Source organism: Eriocheir sinensis, chromosome 42 (genome assembly GCF_024679095.1).
Source record: "Eriocheir sinensis breed Jianghai 21 chromosome 42, ASM2467909v1, whole genome shotgun sequence".
Lineage (NCBI taxonomy): Eukaryota > Metazoa > Arthropoda > Malacostraca > Decapoda > Varunidae > Eriocheir > Eriocheir sinensis.
The window spans coordinates 1,861,572-1,883,672 of NC_066550.1; the positions used below are offsets into that span (position 1 = coordinate 1,861,572).

The window sequence follows — 22,101 nt, forward strand, 5'->3', positions numbered from 1 at the left end:
GAGATGCTGGGTATATCAGGATGCTGGAGATCGTGTGGACATGTCTGGAGGGAGAGATGCTGGGTATATCAGGATGCTGGAGATGGTGTGGACATGTGTGGAGGGGAGAGATGCTGGGTATATCAGGATGCTGGAGATGGTATGGACATGTGGAGGGGGGACAGATGCTGGGTATATCAGGATGCTGGAGATGGTGTGGACATGTGTGGAGGGGGGAGAGATGCTGGGTATATCAGGATGCTGGAGATGGTGTGGACATGTGTGGAGGGGGAGAGATGCTGGGTATATCAGGATGCTGGAGATGGTGTGGACATGTGTGGAGGGGGGAGATGCTGGGTATATCAGGATGCTGGAGATGGTGTGGACATGTGTGGAGGGGGGAGAGATGCTGGCTATATCAGGATGCTGGAGATGGTGTGGACCTGTGTGGAGGGGGAGAGATGCTGGGTATATCAGGATTCTCGAGATGGTGTGTACAGGTGTGGGGGGGAGAGATGCTGGGTATATCAGGATGCTGGAGATGGTGTGGACATGTGTGGAGGGGGGAGAGATGCAGGGTATATCAGGATGCTGGAGATGGTGTGGACATGTGTGGAGGGGGGAGAGATGCTGGCTATATCAGGATGCTGGAGATGGTGTGGACATGTGTGGAGGGGGGAGAGATGCTGGGTATATCAGGATGCTGGAGAAGGTGTGGACATGTGTGGAGGGGGGAGAGATGCTGGCTATATCAGGACAAGGATCGTCACCAGGCTGAGACTCACCCTGCACTGCCTCCAGACTCCTGTTCTGTACACGTTCTGCCAGGGTGCTGTCCAGTGTCTGTCAGTTCACGGCTTGCCAATTGTGCCGCACCCCATGGCTCCTTGTCCTCTGGGGTGAGTGGCTGCCTCTGGTGACGCGCCCACGGTCCCTGTAAGAAGAACAGCCGTCAAGAAAACATCCTGGCTTTGTTTTTACAGTCAAGGCATGGTGGCCAGCCCCCTTCCCTGCCAAATCATTCCTCCCTCCCCTCCTCCTCCAAAGCTTCTTCCAGGTGTCATAATGTACTTTGGCAGTGAAGTTATGGGTTGAACAGAGGAAGTTTAAGCAGTGAAGTTCTGGGCTGAATAAACAAACTTTAATTCAGGATAAAACTTGTTTCTTGAGTAAGATGAAAGGGCATGAAATGATGCAGAGCCAAACACAGTCCCTTGATGAGCTAACATAGAAATGAAAAACAAAAGACAGCAGGAGAAGAAAAGTGGAAAAAAACAGGGGGACAAAACCCAGAAAGTGGCCACGGAGTCAAGTTTGGAATTAGATGGTTCAGTATCTTTTCCAGCATACATAATACATACATAATAACAAAAAATACATGGCTACAAACCAGAGTGTTGTGCTTCTGAAACGATTTCCTGTCCCTGAACCACTTCTGGCACTCCTCGCAGAACGCTTTGTCGGCCCAGGCAGGCATGTCCTTGGGGTCGGTGATGTGCGCGCCCTGGTGGTTCAGGAGCTGCGCCGACTGCTTGAACCCCTTGCCACAGGTCTGAGGGAGCGGTGAAGGTGTTGGATGGGATCAGAACTTATATAAAAGGATAGAATTAAGTTAGGAGCCTGAGAGGTATTGGTTGAGGGGAAGGGGAGTTGAGTTGGGGAAAAGAGGCTAAAGATGACATATTTTGGCTAAGTAAATACACAGGAATACTTACAGAAGGGGAGAGAACGTAAGAAGAAGTGAGGAGGCCGAGAGAGGTATTGGTGGAGAGCAGAGCTTGGGGAAAGAGACCAAACAAGACACACTACTTTGAGCCCCTTGCCACAGGTCTAAGAGGGAGTGGTGAAGGTGTTAGATGGGATTAGAACTTACATGAAAGGATAGAATTACGTTAGGAGCCTAAGAGGTATTAGTGGAAAGTAGAGTTAGGGGAAGAGACCAAACAAGACACACTACTTTGAGCCCCTTGCCACAGGTCTAAGGGGCAGCGATAAGTGTGTTAGATGAGACTTAATAGGTATAAGGGAACAGAAATAGGTGAGGAGGCTGAGAGAGGTATTAGTGGAGGGTAGTTTGGGGGAAAAGACCAAACAAGACACACTACTTTATACAACAAGCAGGTAAACACACAGGCACACAAAGAGGTGACAGAAATAGGTGAGGAGGCCTAAAGATATCAGTGCAGGGCGGAGGTAGGGAAAAAAGACCAAACTAGACTTACTGTAGCTACCACACATTTTTTTTATTTTTGTAAACCCACACGACCACTGCCTCAACCCCACCCCCCAAAAAGACCACACAAGACCACTGCCTCAACCCCACCCCCAAAAAGACCACACAAGACCACAGCCTCACCCCCACCCCCCAAAAAGACTACAAAAGACCACTGCCTCACCCCCACCCCCCAAAAAGACCACACAAGACCACTGCCTCAACCCCACCCCCAAAAAGACCACACAAGACCACTGCCTCACCCCCACCCCCAAAAAGACCACACCAGACCACTGCCTCACCCCCACCCCCAAAAAGACAACACAAGACCAAGGCCTCACCCCACCCCCAAAAAGACCACACAAGACCACTGCCTCAACCCCACCCCCAAAAAGACCACACAAGACCACTGCCTCACCCCGACCCCCAAAAAGACCACACAAGACCACTGCCTCACCCCCACCCCCAAAAAGACCACACAAGACCACTGCCTCACCCCACCCCCAAAAAGACCACACAAGACCACTGCCTCACCCCACCCCCAAAAAGACCACACAAGACCACTGCCTCAACCCCACCCCCCAAAAAGATAGAAAATTACATCACAAAATAGCCCCCACCCCCAAAAAGATAGAAAATTACATCACAAAATTGTCCACACAAGACCACTGCCTCACCCCCACCCCCAAAAAGATAGAAAATTACATCACAAAATAGCCCACACCAGACCACTGCCTCACCCCCACCCCCAAAAAGATAGAAAGTTACATCACAAAATAGCCCACACAAGACCACCGCCTCACCCCCACCCCCAAAAAGATAGAAAATTACATCACAAAATAGCCCACACCAGACCACTGCCTCACCGTCCAAAATTGACAGAGAACAGGTAAATAAAATGGAAAAGACACACCCACAAACTACAGCTTCCCCTAAAAAGAATCAATAGAGAATAAGTAGAGAATATATATAAAAAAATACAAAACTGCTACTCCCAGAAAGAGAACAAGGGTCACATTCTCAAACACTTCAGCGCCCGAGCACACGTATCTGGCAAGGCTGTCATGGGAGTTTTGGGCATTTCCAGGGGTAGTTTTATGACCCTGGTGGTAGTTTGCTCTGTACCGTGAACCTAAGAAAACACTCTCTACTACTACTACTACTACTCTCCTTTTCAGTCTTTGTGAATTAGTTGATGTGAGGGTGTGATTTCCAGGGGTAGTTTTATGACCCTGGTGGTAGTTTGCTCTGTACCGTGAACCAAAGAAAACACTCTCTACTACTACTACTACTACTACTACTCTCCTTTTCAGTCTTTGTGAATTAGTTGATGTGAGGGTGTGATTTCCAGGGGTAGTTTTATGACCCTGGTGGTAGTTTGCTCTGTACCGTGAACCAAAGAAAACACTCTCTACTACTACTACTACTACTACTCTCCTTTTCAGTCTTTGTGAATTAGTTGATGTGAGGGTGTGATTTCCAGGGGTAGTTTTATGACCCTGGTGGTAGTTTGCTCTGTACCGTGAACCAAAGAAAACACTCTCTACTACTACTACTACTACTCTCCTTTTCAGTCTTTGTGAATTAGTTGATGTGAGGGGTGGAAGGAAGCATCTGAGAACACCAACCTAAGTAATAGACAGAATCAATGCATGAGAAAGAATAAGTAGAGGACAGACACTGGGCCAACACACAGACAAACATTTACGCACCGTACAAATGTGCTCCCTGACGTCGGAGTGTACCTTCTGGTGGACGAGGAGGCGCTGCTGGGTGCACGTCTTGTAGGTGTGGCAGATCCCGCAGCTCAGGAGGTCATGTCCAGCGCGTGATCCTTGCAGAGGTGAAGCTGACCCACCGACCACTGCAACACACACACACAGGTTCATTACGCGTCACAAAACGGGTCATGAAACAAAACAAAAATAAAAAGCATCAATCCCAAGTTACAAAGGGTTAAGAATTAGTCACATTATATTTTTCAAGACATTTCTCTTTCACGATACTCCAAGACAAATTCACCTTCACCTCCTTACCTTATCACACCTGAAGCCACACTGGGAGCAGGAGAAGCCCCTCTCGCCGCCCTTCCCGCCCCCGCCTCCGTGGCACTCCCTATGGGCCTCAGATTGGCCTCCGAGGAAAACTTGTAGTACTTGCAGGTGGACAGAGAACTCCTGGTGGGGGAGGAAACGAGTGGTCTGAGTTACCTGGGATTGTTAAAAGGGAAAGATAAATAGGGGGAACAAAAGAGACTGAACAGTAGGGAAAGAAGAAGAATTAGAAGCAAGAAAAAAACAAACAAGAAGCAAGAAGTAAAGTTGCTATTATTCTATATAAGGAAGGAGTGGTTTGAGTTACCTGAGATTATTTGTGAGGGAAAGATAAAGAGGGAGAATGAGAGACTAAACAGCAAGATAAGATAGGGAACCAGAAACAAGAATTAAAGGTAAAGTAAAGGTTGAGTTACTATTACCTATAACGGGTGGTGTGAGGTACCCGAGACTGTTTGTAAGGGAAAGGTAAATAAGGGGGAATGAGGGAGGCTGCACAGTAAGTAAGGAAGGGAACCAGAAACAAGGAACAACAAACAAGAAATGAAAGAAACAGTAAAGGTAAAACAAACAATATTTAAGGAGTATTCTGAGGTACCCGAGACTGTTTGTAAGGGAAAGGTAAATAAGGGGGAATGAGGGAGGCTGCACAGTAAGTAAGGAAGGGAACCAGAAACAAGGAACAACAAACAAGAAATGAAAGAAACAGTAAAGGTAAAACAAACAATATTTAAGGAGTATTCTGAGGTACCCGAGATCATTGGTAAGGGAAAGGTAAAACAAGGGGAATGAGAGAGGTTGAATAGTAAGGAAAGGAAGGGAACCAGAAACAGGGATTAAAAGGGAAGTAAAGGTAAAGTTACGACTATTACTGCAACTACAACCATTACTACTACTACTACTACTACTACTACTACTAGCAAGGATTAAATGGGGTGATAAATTCTACACTAAGTGGGTGAAATACTGGAATGGGTTAAGAGGTGCTGAGGAAACTTTTCACATCTTTCCTCCTTTCTCTAATCTCAATACTACTGTTACTTCCTCTACCAACACTACTACTACTACTACTACTACTACTACTACTGCTACTACTAACACTCCTACTCAGCCCCTTCCCACACCCCTAAGGGACCTACTTGTGCTTCTTCTCCACCTCCACGGAACACACAGGTTTTGGCCGTTGTTTCTGCAGCCAAAACTGTTCCTGCAGAGCCCTCGGAGTCCTCACCTTCCTCTTGCCCTCCACCTCCTCCCCCTCCTCTCCTCCACCTCCACCTGGACCTGTAGTCTCTTCCTGTGAGTGGGCAATGAAGGGAAAGCAAGGTGAGCAGAAGAATATAGGGATGACATAGAACAAAGTGTAGTGTGGGCATTTTTCATAAAGATTTGATAGGAAAGTGTGCATAGCTAGGAACAGGAAGGTAAGAAAAAATGAATAAGGACTAAAAAATGAAGTCGAGGGAAGTGAAGGGAAAGCAAGGGAGGGAGGGAGGATACAAGGAGAATAGATAAAATGAGAGGACTGGAATGATCTAAGGAGAGAATTCAAGGATGAGGATAAGGAGGCCAAAGAGAAGGACGGAAGGAAGGAAGGAAGGAAGGAACGAAGGAAGGATAAGAAACAAAAGAGCATGGAAAGGGGAAGACATTAACAGTAAGGCACAACCCTGGGATTTAAATAGCTCGATAAACAAAGGGGTCTTATAACAACAGAGAAACAGGGCCGGAATGAAGGCGACTGAATGGCAGGAGAAACAGAGGACTGAGCTGCACTTATAGACAGACACACAAGAAAGATGACAGAAAAAGGACGCACAAGAATTTGGAGATGACAGAAGAAGGAGGCACAAAAGAAGAGAAGGAAAGAAGGGATGGAGAAAGGGCATGAAGAGGAGGGAAAAAATGAAGAGGGCAGTGGACACAAGAGGACTTTTATGAGTAAGATGGGTGAAGAGTAAGAGAGGGAGAGAGCAGTGCCATAAAGTGAAAAGGAAACACTGAAAATAGTTAAAAGTAAAAACAAACTCCACACAGACACAAGAGCAGGTAAGGCACACACTAACGACACTGACCTGGCCAGGTGAGCGTGCCTTCCTGTGGCCCATGAGTGTGCCGGGCTGGGGCGGGTACTTCACCTGGCTGCCCCGGGGGGTGTGCTGCCCCAGACCACCCCCCCGCGGCTTCCTGCTGGGGTGCTCCTGTAGGGTGAAGGGGCGAAGGGAAATAAAATGAGGGGTGGAGCAAAATGTGAGGGAGGAAGAGGAACAAAAGGGGCATGAAGGAGAATAATGGGAGGGAGAAGAAGAGGGGACCAATAGGGGGGGTGGAGCAGAATGTGAGGGAGGAAGAGGAACAAAAGGGGCATGAAGGAGAATAATGGGAGGGAGAAGACGAGGGGATCAATATGGGGGGTGGAGCAGAATGTGAGGGAGGAAGAGGAACACAAGGGGCATGAAGGAGAATAATGGGAGGGAGAAGATGCGGGGCTCAATCTGGGGGGTGGAGCAGAATGTGAGGGAGGAAGAGGAACAAAAGGGGCATGAAGGAGAATAATGGGAGGGAGAAGAAGAGGGGATCAATATGGGGGGTGGAGCAGAATGTGAGGGAGGAAGAGGAACAAAAGGGGCATGAAGGAGAATAATGGGAGGGAGAAGAAGAGGGGATCAATATGGGGGGAGGAGCAGAATGTGAGGGAGGAAGAGGAACAAAAGGGGCATGAAGGAGAATAATGGGAGGGAGAAGAAGAGGGATCAATATGGGGGGTGGAGCAGAAGGTCAGTTTTATATTTCTTTGTTACAGGAAGGGAGGCAGCTCAAGGCGACATAAATAAGGCTAAACAAAAACACTGCCCACTGGAGGAAATTACTTCATATAAAATTGAATGAAGCCTAAATGTCAGCGATAAATTTCCCTTTTTTGTAGTGTGGAAGGATGAAAGGAAAGAGGTGACCTAACTAAGATGAATGGGAAATAGTGACACAAGACTGAGGGAAGGAGGAGGTGATAAACGGAGACAGGAATGAAGATGGAAGGAAAGGCAGAGGCATGGAGGGACATAAGAGAACAGAGATAAATGGGAACAGTGGATGGAAGTGGATATTAGAGGAAAAGGTGGGAAGGGAGGAACTGATAAAAGGAGCAAGAAGGAAAGTGAGAAGAGATGGGAGGAGAGGAATGGAGCGAGAGAAGAGCCTCACCTTACTTATATGTTCCTTGCACTCCCTCGGGCCCAGGAAGTCCTCGGAGCAGAACCCACACCAATGGATGCTGATCTCCCCTGTTGGGACACAAAGGATCGGTTACCCTTACATGACCTTAGATGACCTCAAGTGACCTTACACCATAACCAACTCATCTTGAACTCAATTGGATATTTTGTTGATGTTAGATGACCTTAAATACTTCCTTTACTTTCTTTTATGTGTAAGGAATAAGAGAAAAATGTAAAGACTTTGAAAAATTAAAACTTGAAAATTAATCTCAAAAAATCTTGCACACCACCAGCTTACTTAAATTTGTTTATTGTGGAAGAAATAAGAAAAAATATGGTCTTCCAGAAATAAAAGCTTAGCCTGAATATTATATTATACTAGAATGCATGCATGTACGAGTCAGGTTATCTTACTGAAACTTAATATCAAGATGAATAGTTAAAGCAAAAATTAGACCAAAGTTAAACAAGTCAGAGCATGTATAAAGAAGTAAAGCTTTAATTCAGTCCTGCAAATATTTCCTTCTATAGGTACACATACACAAGGATACTATAAAATCATCATCATTTCGTTTAATGTCCGTTTTCACTCTTCCTGAGCGGTTGGACGCTTTATGGCTCTCCTCCATTCTACTCTGTCTTCTGCTTGATGCTCATCCAATCCCAGCAATGCCAAGTCTTCCTGTATACACCTTCTCCACGTTTTCCTAGGTCTACCAACTGGCCTCCTTCCTTCTACCTCTAAATTCTCCACAACTCCCAACACTGTATCCTCACCTGCTCTCTTTACATGTCCAAACCATCAGAGTCTTTCCCTTCTGAGCACTGTTTCCAGGTCCTCTACTCCACATCTGTTAGCTACATCTGCACTGGACACCCTGTCTTGCCACCTGATCCCCGCCATATACCTCAGCATTCTGCAATCACTTGCTCTCAATACCTCCATCAATTTTAGAGTTAGCGCCCATGTTTCTGCTCCATACAACATCACTGATCTAATACACGCTTGGCACACCCCTGCTCTGCTCTTTAAGGGGATGCTGTGATTCACAAGTAGACCAGCCACCTCCCTCCACTTTAACCACGCTGCCGCCACTCTCGCTCTCACTGTCCTCTCCACTCCTGCCTCACAGTCCAGAACATCTCCCAAACAACAGAAATGTTCTACCTCATCTGGCTTTCCTCCATTCACCTCTAGTTCATCCCTCTCAGTTTCTTGGCCTTGCTGTCTCCTTACACAAGCTGGGCATGTAAAATTCTGCTCTCCTTACATTTCTGAGGCCTGAGCATCTAAGGTGGCACCACTGCCTGCAACATGTGCACAAGACAGAATTAACACCTCCTCCTTCCCACAGCATCCACATGGATATTTCCCTCATTTAATCTTTTCTCTTGCTTCTTTTCCAGTCACCATGTAGCCTACTTTTTTTTACATAGTAATTTTCAAACCTCTCTCCTCCATTCCTTCCTTCCATTTATTAAACTTTTCTTTCACTTCTTCTGCCGTCTCTGCATTTACTACCAAGTCATCTGCAGACAGCAGCTCCCATGGTGCCTCTCCTTGCTTCCCTTGTTGCCTCCTCCATTACTGTTATAAACAAGAGCGGGCTAAGGGCAGATCCATGGTGAACCCCCACTCCAATTTTGAGCTCATCTGATGTTCCCACCACTGTTTTCATCCTCTATTTTCTACCTTCACATAGTCCCATCACCGATTCGACCAATCTTTCTGGTACTCTTTGCCTTCTCAATGCCCATCTTAGAATTTCCCTTGGTACTCTGTCAAATGCCTTCTCTAGATCTACAAAAACATGATACAATCTCCTCCTCTGCTCCATAAACCTTTCCTGAAGCCCTCTCATAGTATATATTGCTTCACTTGTTTATCTCCCAGGGCAAAAGCCAAACTGACATTTAGCAATTCTTATTATCCTTCTCAGCCTCTTCTCCAGGACTTTTTCATATACCTTCATGCCATGCTCCAGTAACCTTATCCCCCTAGAGTTACCACATTTCAAAGCATCTCCTTTCCCTTTAAAAATGGGTATAGTGCAGCTTCCTTTCCAAGCTTTTGGTAAATGCGAAAAAGTGTTGGTTTGTGAGAAATATGGAGACAGGTGTCGAGTGTTGCTTTACACAAACAAATAAAAAGCTAGTACTTACATAGAATCACATAGAAAATCAGACCACACAGACCCCATGGTCCAGACTAGGTGGTCTGTCCTTAAACCTAAGTGATTCTACATTAATCATTGGGCATCGAAAAATTAAATAAATCAAAAATTCATCATGAGGTGTTTTATTACGTCCCACTGCCACTCAGCGAGCGATGATGGCGGAATCTTTACATAAATGACTCGGCCTGAGGGAACCTTAAGATGGCGGCTGCGGGCTGCAGGATTCCTACCAGGCTAGTACAGAGAAAGCCAATCCAGTTATATTAGAGATCAGAGGTTAGATCCCTGAACCCCAACCCCAGCATTTTGTACTTGTTCTTTACAATGTGTCTATAATATGTACATTCTAAGCTTAGCAGCTGTAAGGCCAAATACACTGTTTATTATTGCTATGAATGCTCAGCCACACACTTGACCAATAAGCCCCGGCCACAACAGCCAGCCCAGGACAGTCACCAAAAGATCAGACCTTTCACAGGACCCACCAACCACATGCAGCCTAGGTTGGAAAGTGAATAATAGATCATGCTGTCACATTTGTTACAATAAATGATTATTTTCTGCTCTCTGTGCACCACACAGCCCTCTACCACCACCACAACAAACACTTGCGCTCCCCCACACAGCAGAACTGAATCAGCACTGAGCCTCAGCAGGGGAAGTGGACCTTCATGTGCTGGGCAATCTCACCCTTAGTCATGAAACGTTTTCCACAAACATCGCACTTGAACCCTTTATGACCAGAGTGTCTGAAGATGTGCCTGTTCAATGCACTCTTCTGTTTGAATCTTTTTCCACAAACTTCACACTCATGATTTCTTTCACCAGTGTGTGTAAGGGTGTGTGTGTTGAGGGTAATCTTGAGACTGAAACATTTCCCACAAACTTCACACTCATGATTTCTTTCACCAGTGTGTGTAAGGGTGTGTGTGTTGAGGGTAATCTTCTGACTGAAACATTTCCCACAAACTTCACACTCATGATTTCTTTCACCAGTGTGTGTAAGGGTGTGTGTGTTGAGGTGACTCTTCAGACTGAAACATTTCCCACAAACTTCACACTCATGATTTTTTTCACCAGTGTGTGTAAGGGTGTGTGTGTTGAGGTTACTCTTCTGACTGAAACATTTCCCACAAACTTCACACTCATGATTTCTTTCACCAGTGTGTGTAAGGGTGTGTGTGTTGAGGGTACTCTTCCGACTGAAACATTTACCACAAACTTCACACTCATGATTTCTTTCACCAGTGTGTGTAAGGGTGTGTGTGTTGAGGGTACTCTTCTGACTGAAACATTTACCACAAACATCACACTCATGATTTCTTTCACCAGTGTGTGTAAGGGTGTGTGTGTTGAGGTTACTCTTCTGCCTGAAACATTTCCCACAAACTTCACACTCATGATTTCTTTCACCAGTGTGTGTAAGGGTGTGTCTGTTGAGGGTAATCTTGAGACTGAAACATTTCCCACAAACTTCACACTCATGATTTCTTTCACCAGTGTGTGTAAGGGTGTGTGTGTTGAGGGTACTCTTCCGACTGAAACATTTCCCACAAACATCACACTCATGATTTCTTTCACCAGTGTGTGTAAGGGTGTGTGTGTTGAGGGCACTCTTCAGACTGAAACATTTCCCACAAACTTCACACTCGTGATTTCCTTCACCAGTGTGTGTAAGGGTGTGTGTGTTGAGGGCACTCTTCAGACTGAAACATTTCCCACAAACTTCACACTCGTGATTTCCTTCACCAGTGTGTGTAAGGGTGTGATGTTTGGGGTTACTCTTATTACTAAACCTTTTGCCACACTCACGGCTTTCATGAGGTCTTACACCAGAGTGTGTGGGTGTATTTGTTGAGGTCATCCTTCCCTGCATGTCTTTTCCCACACACTTGGCTGTGGCTAGTAAACTTGCTCTCACTCTCAGATCTTCTCACACTTCTGAAATTCAAACTTCCCCCTTTGTGGATGAGATGCCAGCAGTAGCGGCTGTTGTTGTTGGTGGTGGTGGTGTTTCTCATCACTCCTGAACCTCACACCAGTAGCAGTCTGCTCCTGCTGCTCCCAGCCACTCCAGCTGCTGCCCCGCCTTGCAGCCTCCACTGCAACACTACTCCAGGTGGGAGGAGTCGGCTGGTCTTGCAGGAACCTCAGAGATGCTGGAGCAGGCGGTGGCAAGGCTCCTACAGAGCCACACTCAGGGACCAATCCAGCAGGCAAGGCGTAGGATGCACCAAGGAGTCCTGAAGTCAGCGGCAGCGAGTACGGAGGAGGCGCTGAGCACAGCACCTGTCCCACGGCCTCACTCAACACCAGCACCAGTGGTGGCCGCCGGGACACAAAGTCGTGTGCTGCAAAAGAAATTGTCCGGTAAGGGAACTGAAGTTGGTGGGAGGGAGCGGGGCGGTGGTGGGTGCCCCCAAGGCAAGCCCCAGGCCGCCGGGTGGGGCTAATGGTGCGGGTTGATGATATCGCCGGCCTTAATTATTGACGAGTACTACACTTTTTTTCCTGATAGGTTTTGATACGCTTGGAATCATTCTGGCTATTGATTATTCTTGGGAATGACTACTCTAGAATGAGGATAGGGGGGGGGGGGGGATAAAAATAACAGTAGTTGGTGTCACGAGAGCTGGCGGGGGTAAGCCTACAGGGAGGGACTTGCAGACTTGGTATCATTGCTTTGGTCGTGGTACTGTGCGGTCATTGGCCAAGTCTTAACTTGTTCTGACGTGCATGAAATTAAGGCGGGGTTCCTACTATTCCGTTTTCACGGATCCGTCGACCGTCAGTGACGTCATCAACGGAGCCCGGGCCCCGCGCGGAGCCCGTCCAGAGATGAACTCTGCTAACTTTTGGGTCCATAACGGCGGTGGTGGGGTGCCAGTCCAGCGATGCTGAATATTCTACATATCATGAAAATATGAAATAGAAGTACTTAGCTACAAAATAACATATACAAGAAGTCGTTGTGGTTATTGCTGTCCATATGTTTGTCAACAAATGATGAGTGATGGACTGACGGAGCGGATCATCCCTGACGGGCGGCCGCTGTTTCGTAGACGTCATTAACGTCGACGGATCCGTCAAGACGAAATAGTGGGAACCCCGCCTAACTTTGTATTCCAACCAAAAACCCTTTATTCTTTCAATACCATAGATACATTCAAGAAGAGGTTAGATAAAGCCATGGATGGTGAGGTAAGGTGGGGTTGAGTGTACAGGAGCTGCCTTGTATAGGCCAACAGGCCTCTTGCAGACTCCTTACGTTCTTATGTTCTTATGAGTGTCTGCTGTGTTGGAGGTGTTTTCTAAGTGTTTGTTCCTGCTTCCCCTGCACGAGTTGTCTCCAAAAACAAGTTGAGTATCCTGTGGACCTCGTGAGTTTGTTTTGTGTTAATACTGTGTGATATATTTCAGTAATCTTTGTGTTTTCCTTGTGTTTTTGCTTGTTCGTTACCGTTGTGTGTTTCCTTGTGTGTCTTTGTTTGTTGCTGCCGTTGTGTTATTCCTTGTGTGTCTTTGTGTGTTTTGGTAAGTACACGTGAAGGCTACTGATAGTGTTACTAGTGTCTGGAGTGTGAGCAGGCGGTGACTAATCGCCACAAGAACGCTGTAGAGTGTGTGAAGTGTTGTGGATGGGTTATTGCGATTGTGCTGGGATTGGGGTTACCCACAGAACAGGCCACTTCTCAAGCACGAGAATTTGGTCTTTCTCTGCGCTGTGTGCCTTTCTGCCACACGTCTGATCTGGGCCACCTTGGGTAAGAAGACTGAGGTGTGTGAGTCTGGGCTCCAGACTGATGACGTAGGATGTGTGGCTGAGGGTGTGGAGTCCAGGGAGGTGGAGGTGCAGGTTGAGGATGTTGGGGGAGGTAGGGATGGGTGTGGTAAGTGTGCACAGCAGGAGAAAGGCAGGCCGCAGGTGAGGGAGGCGGCTAAGAGGATGCCCCAATTCGTGTCACTGGGGATAGTATGGTGAGGAACGTAAAGAGTCAGTTGGGGTGTAAGGCCGAGGGGAGTGGTGTGGAGAGCTTGAGTGGCGCCAGGATTGGAGGAGTGAGGAGGAAGGTTGAGGAGAAGGCAGGTGAGCTTGAGGATGGCCTCTTGATCATTCAGTGTGGTGGGAATGATTTGGAGAATGTTGGAACGGAGGACACAGCAAGGGAGGTGGTAGAGGCAGTGAAGGCAGTAAAGGGAAAAATGTGAGGGTGGCAGTGGTTGGGGTTATGAGACGCCCTAGAGAAGGGGAGAGGTACGAGAGGGTGAGGCAAAGGACGAATGTTAGACTTCAGGAGGAACTGCTACAGTTGAAGGTAGAGTGGCTGAGGGATAGGAAAGGGAATGTTAGTTTCAGAGATCTGGATGGTGTGCTACGGGAAGGGCTGGACTTCAACGTAGATGGGGTCCAGCTGAACCAGTCAGGACTCGACAGGATGGGCAGGAGGCTGAGGGAGTGGAGGAATGCTAGGTCCGTTCAGTGTGTGGATGCTTGAGGCGCTAGAGCAAGGAAGAGAAGCCACCAACCAGGCAGTGAAGCGCATGAACTGTATGAACATTGCTTGTGTAAATGTGAGAGGATGGGCTACAGGCAAGGCTGGCAGTACAGAACGGTACGGAGTTTTTAACCGTACTCCGTACCTGAAAAAATACCGTACTGTACCCCCAGCTCTTTTTCTGTACCGTACAGTACGATAAAAATACCGTACCGTGATTCCGTACCATTATCGCACCATCAGGAAAATATATGCATATATATAAAAAAAATAATATTTGAGAAAAAATAATAAAGGTGTCAATAAATTTGAAAAGGCACATTTACAAAGTGACTATACATGTATCAAGCTTCCTAAATATAGCCTGCCAGGAGCTGATGGGAAAGTAAAAAAAATAATCATAAATAAACAAATAAATAAATAAATAAATAAATCTTAGGATGATGACTTGTTTTAAGCCTGTGGTACGGTACGGTTCGGAATTTTGCTATATTTTCCGTACCTATATCATACCCTACCGTACATAAGGAAAAAAATCGTACCATACTTTTTATCAAAATTTCAACCGTACCGTACCGTAGTGCCAGCCTTGGCTACAGGTAACTTGGATGACGTGAGCAGGGAGCTGGATGAGTGGAAGGTTGATCTGGTTGGTGTGACCGAGACTCACTTAGGGGATGACGTGCATGTGGATGGGGAAGTGTTTGAGACGATTGGGAAGGGCAGAAAGAAGCAGAACACATGTGGAGGAGGCGTAGCCTTACTCTACAGGAAAAGTAAGGCTTTCAGAGTGGAAAAAGTGAATGTAGGGGCCAGTGCTGACAGTGAAGATGTTTTAGCAGTGAAAGTGGAGTGTGAATGCCAAGGGGAAGTCTGAGAGGTTGATAGTGATTGTGGTGTACATGACAGTGGAAGGTGAGAGAGCCGTGAGGGAGAACAGAGGGAAGTATGACGTGGTGAGGAAAGTTGTGAGGGAGTATGCCGGAAGAAAGTTATTGTCATGGGAGATATGAATGGACACGTGGGTGTGCTTGGGGAGAGAAGGAACCGGAATGGAGAGATACTGGATGAGTTAGTGGATGAAATGAATCTGGAAAACCCAGGGTTTAAACCAAAATGATTTAAATCATGGTGTAAAACATTAAAAAAGTGATTTAAACCAACTAATAAAACCATTTTTTTCGTTTCTTTTGTGTGTATCTTTGTTAGTTTCATCAGTAGTGTGGTAATTATGTAAGATTTTAATTATGTACAGCAGGGTTGGTGGTTTAAACAAGGGAGACATTTTAATTATGTACAGCAGGGTTGGTGGTTTAAACCAGGGGTGTCATTTTAATTATGTACAGCAGGGTTGGTGGTTTAAACCAGGGGTGTCATTTTAATTATGTACAGCAGGGTTGGTGGTTTAAACCAGGGGTGTCAAACTCAAAACCCTTCAAGGGCCAATTCATACTCTGAAGTGCCGTCATGGGGGCCAGTAAGGTAGAAAACACATTGACAAGAATGAAGTTACCGTGATACTGCGGGCCATTTATAACTATCCCGCGGGCCATGAGTTTGACACCCCTGGTTTAAACCAAAAACCCATCAATAAAACCAGTGTTTTTTTTTGTGTGTATCTTTGTTAGTTTCATCAGGTATTGTGGTTTTAATTATATGTGGTATTAAATTTCTCTCTCTCTCTCTCTCTCTCTCTCTCTCTCTCTCTCTCTCTCTCTCTCTCTCTCTCTCTCTCTCTCTCTCTTACAACTGTTTTTGTAGCATGCAACTGGAAAATTAGAAGAGGTCTTTCATGTTTTACTACTCTTTAACATTGCAATTAAAAAGCATGTTAGAGAAGCTGCATTTTGCTTCTTTTACAGATTGTATGAATATCAATGAATATATTGCTAAATTCATCTCTGAATCTATACTTTTATTTATTTATTTATTTATTTTTACATCAAAGGATGCGACTCAAGGGCAACAAAAAGAGTAAAAAAAGCCCGCTACTCGCTGCTCCCACAAAAGTAAAAAGTAAAGAGTAGCCAAAAAAGAGGTCAATTTTGGGTGGAGAGGTGTCTTGATACACTCTTCTTGAAAAAGGTCAAGTCATAGGCAGGAGGAAATAAAGACGAAGGAAGACTATTCCAGAGTTTACCAGTGAAGGGGATGAAAGAATGGAGATGCTGGTTAACTCTTGCATAAGGGGTTTGGACAGTATAGGGATGAGCATGAGTAGAAAGTCGTGTGAAGCGAGGCCGCGGGAGGGAGGGAGGCATGAAGTTAGCAAGTTCAGAAGAGCAGTCAGCATGAAAATATCAATAGAGGATAGAAAGAGAAGCAACATGGCGGTGGAATTTAGGAGGTAGAAGACTATCAGTAAGAGGAGGAGAGCTGATGAGACGAAGAGTCTTAGACTCCACTCCGTCCAGAAGAGCTGTGTGAGTGGAGCCCCCCACACGTGAGATGCATAGTCCATACGAGGGCGGACAAGGCCCCTATATATGGAAAGCATTTGTGCGGGGGAGAAGAACTGGTGGAGACGATACAAAACGCCCAACCTCGAGGAAGCTGATTTAGTAAAAGAGGAGATGTGATGTTTCCAGTTGAGATTTTGAGCTAAGGATAGACCAAGGATATTTAGTGTTGAAGAAGGTGACAGCTGAGAGTGTGACTGATTGTGAAAATGTGGAGTGCCTGAAAGTAAATGGTGAGATAATCAGGGACACAGATAGAATGAAAGAGTGTATAAAAGGTTTCTGGGAAGAGATTGGAGGGGTGGGTGAAGTTTTTGAGGTGAGAGAGGGATGTGTAACGCTTGAGAGGAAGGATGCGGATGAGCTGAATGAGGGAATTAGCAGAGAGGAAGCCGAGGTATGCTGGAAGAAGCAGAAGAATTGCAAGGCAGCAGGGCTGGATGAGATCCCGTATGAACTGTATAAGAATGGAGGTGAGGTGGTGACAGACAGAATGACTGAGCTGTTTAACCACGTGTGGGAGGATGAGAGAGTGCCTCGGGAGTGGAATGAATGCAGAGTGACTCTGATACACAAGGGAGGGCATAAGAGTAACAAAGAACTGAAGAATTATAGGCCGATAGCCCTGGCGAATACGGTGGGAAAGATTTTTTGTGCTGTGTTGAATGAAAGGCAGCGTAAGTGGATTGAAAGAGAGAGAGAGTGCTGGGTGAGGAGCAGAATGGTTTTCGTGCAGACAGGAGAGCAGAGGACAATATGTATGTGGTGAATGAGATGATAGAGAGGAAAAAGAGGAATGGAAGTCAGTTGAATCTTGGGTTTCTTGATATTGAGAAAGCGTATGATAGAGTGAACAGGGAGGTGATGTGCAAGGTATTGGAGAAAGTAGCTTTGAGTGATAAGATAGTGCGAATCATTAGGAGTATGTATGTGGACACGAGAGCCAGGTATAGGTTAGGAGCATTAGAGAAAGAGTGGGTGAGGAGTGAAAGAGGTGTTAGGCAGGGCAGCATCCTGTCTCTAACTCTTTTCAGTTTGTACACTGAGGAGTTGGCAGCCAGGATGAGGAGAAAGAATGCGGGAGTGAAAGTGGGAGAAGACAGGGTAAGTGTGCTTCTGTATGCAGATGACGTGGTAGTTATGAGTGAGTCAGCAGAGGAACTTCAGAAGCTATTAGATGTGGTGAATGAGTATGGGAGAGATTTTTGGAGTGAAATTTAGAAATGAGAAAAGTCAGATAATGGTTGTGAATGTGGCAGAAGATGAGAGAAATAGGACTTGGAGGCTAGGAGACACAGAGCTAGGGCAAACAGATGAATACAAGAACCTAGGTGTATGGATGAGTCCAAGCTGATGTGAAAGGTCAAAGAATGAGAGGATTAGTCTACTAAATCAATGGGTGGGCCGTCTGGGAAGTGTGGCGAGCAGGGTTGGTGATTTATTTTTTATTTTTTATTAATCAGCATAAAAATATTTGGAAATCTCTCTCTCTCTCTCTCTCTCTCTCTCTCTCTCTCTCTCTCTCTCTATTCTATACACTAGTTTAAAACACATTTTGGAGTGTTTTTACAGCATGTTGCATCATCTCTCACTTGGTTACAACGTGTTTGAACCTGTCAAGCAGCCCAGTAGCCACTGACCAGGATTGCATCATCTCTCTCAGGCTCTGTCCTGTTTCTCTTACATCATGTTAGGACATAGCCGGACTTGTGCCACTGTGTAGTAGTTTGACTGTTTAGGTGTTACAGGCCAGCCACTCATTCCTGAGCTTACAGCAAGAGCGTAGAGATGTCACTGACCACAAGGATTAATGTATCTGGTAGGAAGAGTGATCCAGTCTGGGAACATTTTAACAGAATTCCTTCAAAGTCTGGGAAAGCATGGAGAGCTATATGCAAACACTGGAAACTGGACTTACAAGGAATAGTAGCAAGACTGAAAACAACCAAATTTATTGTCATAAGAATTAAAAAAAATATTTTTTCAAGATTTTGAATTTCGATTTCAAAGAATTTTTATGAACTACTTTCAAAGAAGTGTATAATTATTTTTCAAGACTGCTTTAAAGTATAAATTCAATGTGCTTTTGTTTTAAATACAGGCCGTAATAATTTTCTTTTTTAAATTCATTACTTCAGGAAATAAGTACAGTTCATTATAAGTAAACTTCTTTGATTTCCTTTTTTTAATAGCATGTGGAATTTTTTGTTATACTGTATTGTAAAAGGAAGTGCTTTAATATTCTACTCCTCAGAAATAAGTACAGTTCATTACAAGTAAAACCCTTTGATTTCATTTTTTAATGGAATGTGGAAATTTTTGTTGTATTGTAAAAGGAAGCTTTTAGTGTTCTATTCCTCAGGAATATATAAAGCAGGTGTAAGTATGTGTTTGTTTATATATTTTTCCTTTACATTCCATGTTGGTTTGGGCAGAAGTAAATCTTGATTTAAATCACTGATTTAAATCATGATTTAAATCGGCCAACCCTGGTGGCGAGAATGAGGGCATGTAAGTATGATGTGCTGAGAGAGGTGTGGAAGTGTAGCAGTGCTGAGTGTTATGTATGGGATAGAGGTGATTACATGGAGTGAGTCTGAAATGGAGAAACTGGAAGTAGGGCAAAATAGGGTCGGTAGGATAGCTCTGAATGCACCAAGGATGCGCAGGCAAGATTTATTTTTCTTCGGTGTCTGATGTAATTTTTCACTCTCCTGCATCTCCATCTGCTAAAATGTCCACTTTCTGAGAAAGTCAAAACGAAAACTGGTACCTTTCTGGAGCACTCAGGATTTTCTTTATTTATTTTCAGTATTTTAGTTACGGAATCGTATATTGAATATTATAGAGCAAGGTTTAAAGGCCTAGGAAAAAATCTTTGTGACCTCATTCCTCACATGCAAGCAGAAAGTGAATTTTAGTGCAGGCCACTATCACCATTCAGCACTTCCAAGAGGAAATAAGGGAAGACTTCCTTGCCTTTGTGCACGCCCAAGACCTCACCGGTAAAGGTGTAGCCTGGCTCCTTTTGCGCACCGTTAAAGACCTCGGATTGGACATTGCCAAGTGCAGGGGACTTGGTTTCGATGGAGCAAGTGCCATGATGGGAAAATTCAAAGGGTGTGTCGCAGTACTCATGAAGAAGTACACCCTGGCCAAGTCAATCCACTGCTTTAACCACCGGCAGAATCTAGTACTGACGAAGGCGTGTGACGTCAGGGAAGTGAAGATCGCTCTTCAAACACTGACCGAGGTGTACAACTTCGTTCATTCTTTGAATATGTGCCAAGCGCGTAAAGCTTGTTCCCCTGTGCCCCACCAGGTGGATTGAGAGGCATGACGCAGTGCTGGTTTTTGTTGAATTTCTGCCTGTCATCGCTGTTTTTCTCGAGGAAGAACTTGACGCCACCGCTGGGCACCTTCTCAACGCCATACGTGTTCCCCGCTTTCTCGTTGGACTGGTTGTAATGGAGTGTATATTGGCGCATACTCTCGAGCCGAGCCGAACTCTTCAGAGAAAAGATGGCAACCTGGTGTCAGCCTATGCCATGATTCGTGGCATTGAGACCATTTTTGCCAAGTTCAGAGCAGATGCGGAGGATCATTTCCACGACGTGTTCATGAAAGCGGAAGAGCTTTTGGTCGAGGTGGGGTCATCGCATGACACCATCCCTGTGCCATGACTCTGTGGACGACAGACCCAGCAATCAAATGTTCCGTGCGAGAATGCCGAGGAGTACTACCGCCGGGCGGTGTACATTCCGTTCAAGGACCACGTCTTGGCTGAGTTGAAGAGTCGGTTCGGCGACGACACAGTGACTGTCGCACTTCAGCTCAAGCAACTCCTCAAAAGCCCCGAAACGAATGTTGCGGCTGTGCTTCAAGCGGCGAAGCTCTACGAGGTCGACATCAAATCCCTGAGACTCGTGAAGGCGGAAGTGGAGCGCTGGGCATTATCTGTTCCGGTCTTCCAAACTATCAAAGAAGCCCAGGCACACGCCAGCACCAGCATGTTCCCTAATCTCACCATTCTCTTGAAAACTCTGTTGACGCTTCCAGTCTCCAACGTGGAAGCCGAGAGGTCTTTCTCAGCAGTGAAATGTCTGAAAATCTATCTGAGGAGTACCGTCGGCCAAGAGCGCCTGAACGGACTTGCCCTCCTCTGTGTCCACTATGATATCCCCATTTCAGTTGAGAGTGATAAGCAAATTCGGTGAAAAAAAATGCCGACTACTCTTTGCTTAGTGAGGCACTTGTTGAATACTTGGGAATTTGTAAATTTATTTCTTTAGATCAGCCAATTTTTGCAAATGTGTTACCTCAATCCCATGTAAAAGAAGCCCTATAAGAATTCCTCTTTATCTTCAGCTGTGTCTAATTTTGCATATTAACTCTTTTTTGTAAAGGTTAGGTTTGTAATTTATATATGACCTGTATTATGATCACCCTTGCTGCTTACATATCGAAATAAACGTTTAGCTTTCTTCGAATGCTTGTATGGTGATGATTTCTACATGTTCAGATTTGCCTTTTCACTGGTCGGATGTACAATGTGAATTGTTTCTTGTTATTGCTTGCCAGCTTAAATATTGATTGCACTACATATATATATATATATATATATATATATATATATATATATATATATATATATATATATATATATATATATATATATATATATATATATATATATATATATATATATATATATATATATATATATATATATATATATATATATATATATATATATATATATATATATATATATATATATATATATATATATATATATATATATATATATATATATATATACATACATACATACATACATACATACATACATATATATATATATACACAAGAAAAATTCACTTGTCACACATAAATTGATTGCTCGAGAGGTGCGAATTTTAAGCAAAAAAACGCCATCACTATCCATTGGTCTTTACTGTTTTGAGGCTGTCGCTAGTTTATGAAATTTTACAATCGGGCCCCCGCAAAATTGATTTTCTGGATCTACCCCTGCCAAGGGATGCTGCGGTGGAAGCTTTGAGGGGTGACATGGGGTGGAGTACTTTCAGGGAAAGACATAGGAAGGCTACCCTTAGATACAAAGTTAGACTAGAACGAATGGATGATGCAAGACTGGCACGGAAGGGTTACTTGTGGAGTGTGCATGAGAGTTAATGGATTAAGAACTGCATGAGAATGGTTGGTGACAGTGGTATGCGAGTCAGGTGGGTGAGCAGGGAGGAAGGGAGGCGATTCTTTGAATGGAAGGTGACTGACAGGAACAGTGAAGGTCTAGAAGGGGATGTGAGAAAGTGGAAGAGAGAGACATACAGTGCAGTGAAAGGTGACGGTCTGAGGAGGTGGAAACATGCGATGGAGCGAAAGAGTACTTTGGAGTGGTACAGGGAAAAGGAAGCCCCGCAGTGTGTCAGCTGGCATGATGGAAGCCTGGATGGTGATCTTCTCTTCCAAGCTCGAGCGCAGTGTA

General features: G+C 45.0%; 2 protein-coding genes across 11 annotated transcripts in view; both read right to left on the reverse strand.

Annotated features, from left to right (window-relative positions):
* The window catches only part of LOC127009808 (uncharacterized), a 110,124-nt gene that overhangs the window by 82,301 nt on the left and 5,722 nt on the right, over window positions 1-22,101 (reverse strand). For 3 of the 10 annotated variants that reach the window (XM_050883174.1, XM_050883175.1, XM_050883172.1), the window contains exons 2-9: window positions 11,450-11,988; window positions 7,447-7,526; window positions 6,321-6,446; window positions 5,385-5,542; window positions 4,228-4,368; window positions 3,904-4,055; window positions 1,370-1,531; window positions 765-913 (exon numbers count right to left, since the gene is read on the reverse strand). In XM_050883174.1, the coding sequence (XP_050739131.1) occupies window positions 4,007-4,055; window positions 4,228-4,368; window positions 5,385-5,542; window positions 6,321-6,446; window positions 7,447-7,526; window positions 11,450-11,513 (618 nt within the window). In that variant the 5' untranslated portion in view covers window positions 11,514-11,988 and the 3' untranslated portion in view covers window positions 765-913; window positions 1,370-1,531; window positions 3,904-4,006. Of the gene's footprint in view, window positions 1-764; window positions 914-1,369; window positions 1,532-1,794; window positions 1,810-1,942; window positions 1,958-3,903; window positions 4,056-4,227; window positions 4,369-5,384; window positions 5,543-6,320; window positions 6,447-7,446; window positions 7,527-11,449; window positions 11,989-22,101 lie in introns of those variants that run through there. The other 7 variants (XM_050883178.1, XM_050883181.1, XM_050883182.1 and 4 more) reach the window with 5 other exon arrangements.
* LOC127010191 (uncharacterized) overlaps window positions 11,748-22,101 on the reverse strand; it is an 87,636-nt gene continuing 77,282 nt past the window's right edge. Inside the window, exons 7-9 of the mRNA XM_050884066.1 lie at window positions 13,381-13,601; window positions 11,904-11,988; window positions 11,748-11,820 (exon numbers count right to left, since the gene is read on the reverse strand). Coding sequence (XP_050740023.1) covers window positions 11,748-11,820; window positions 11,904-11,988; window positions 13,381-13,601 — 379 coding nt within the window. The remainder of the gene's footprint in view (window positions 11,821-11,903; window positions 11,989-13,380; window positions 13,602-22,101) is intronic.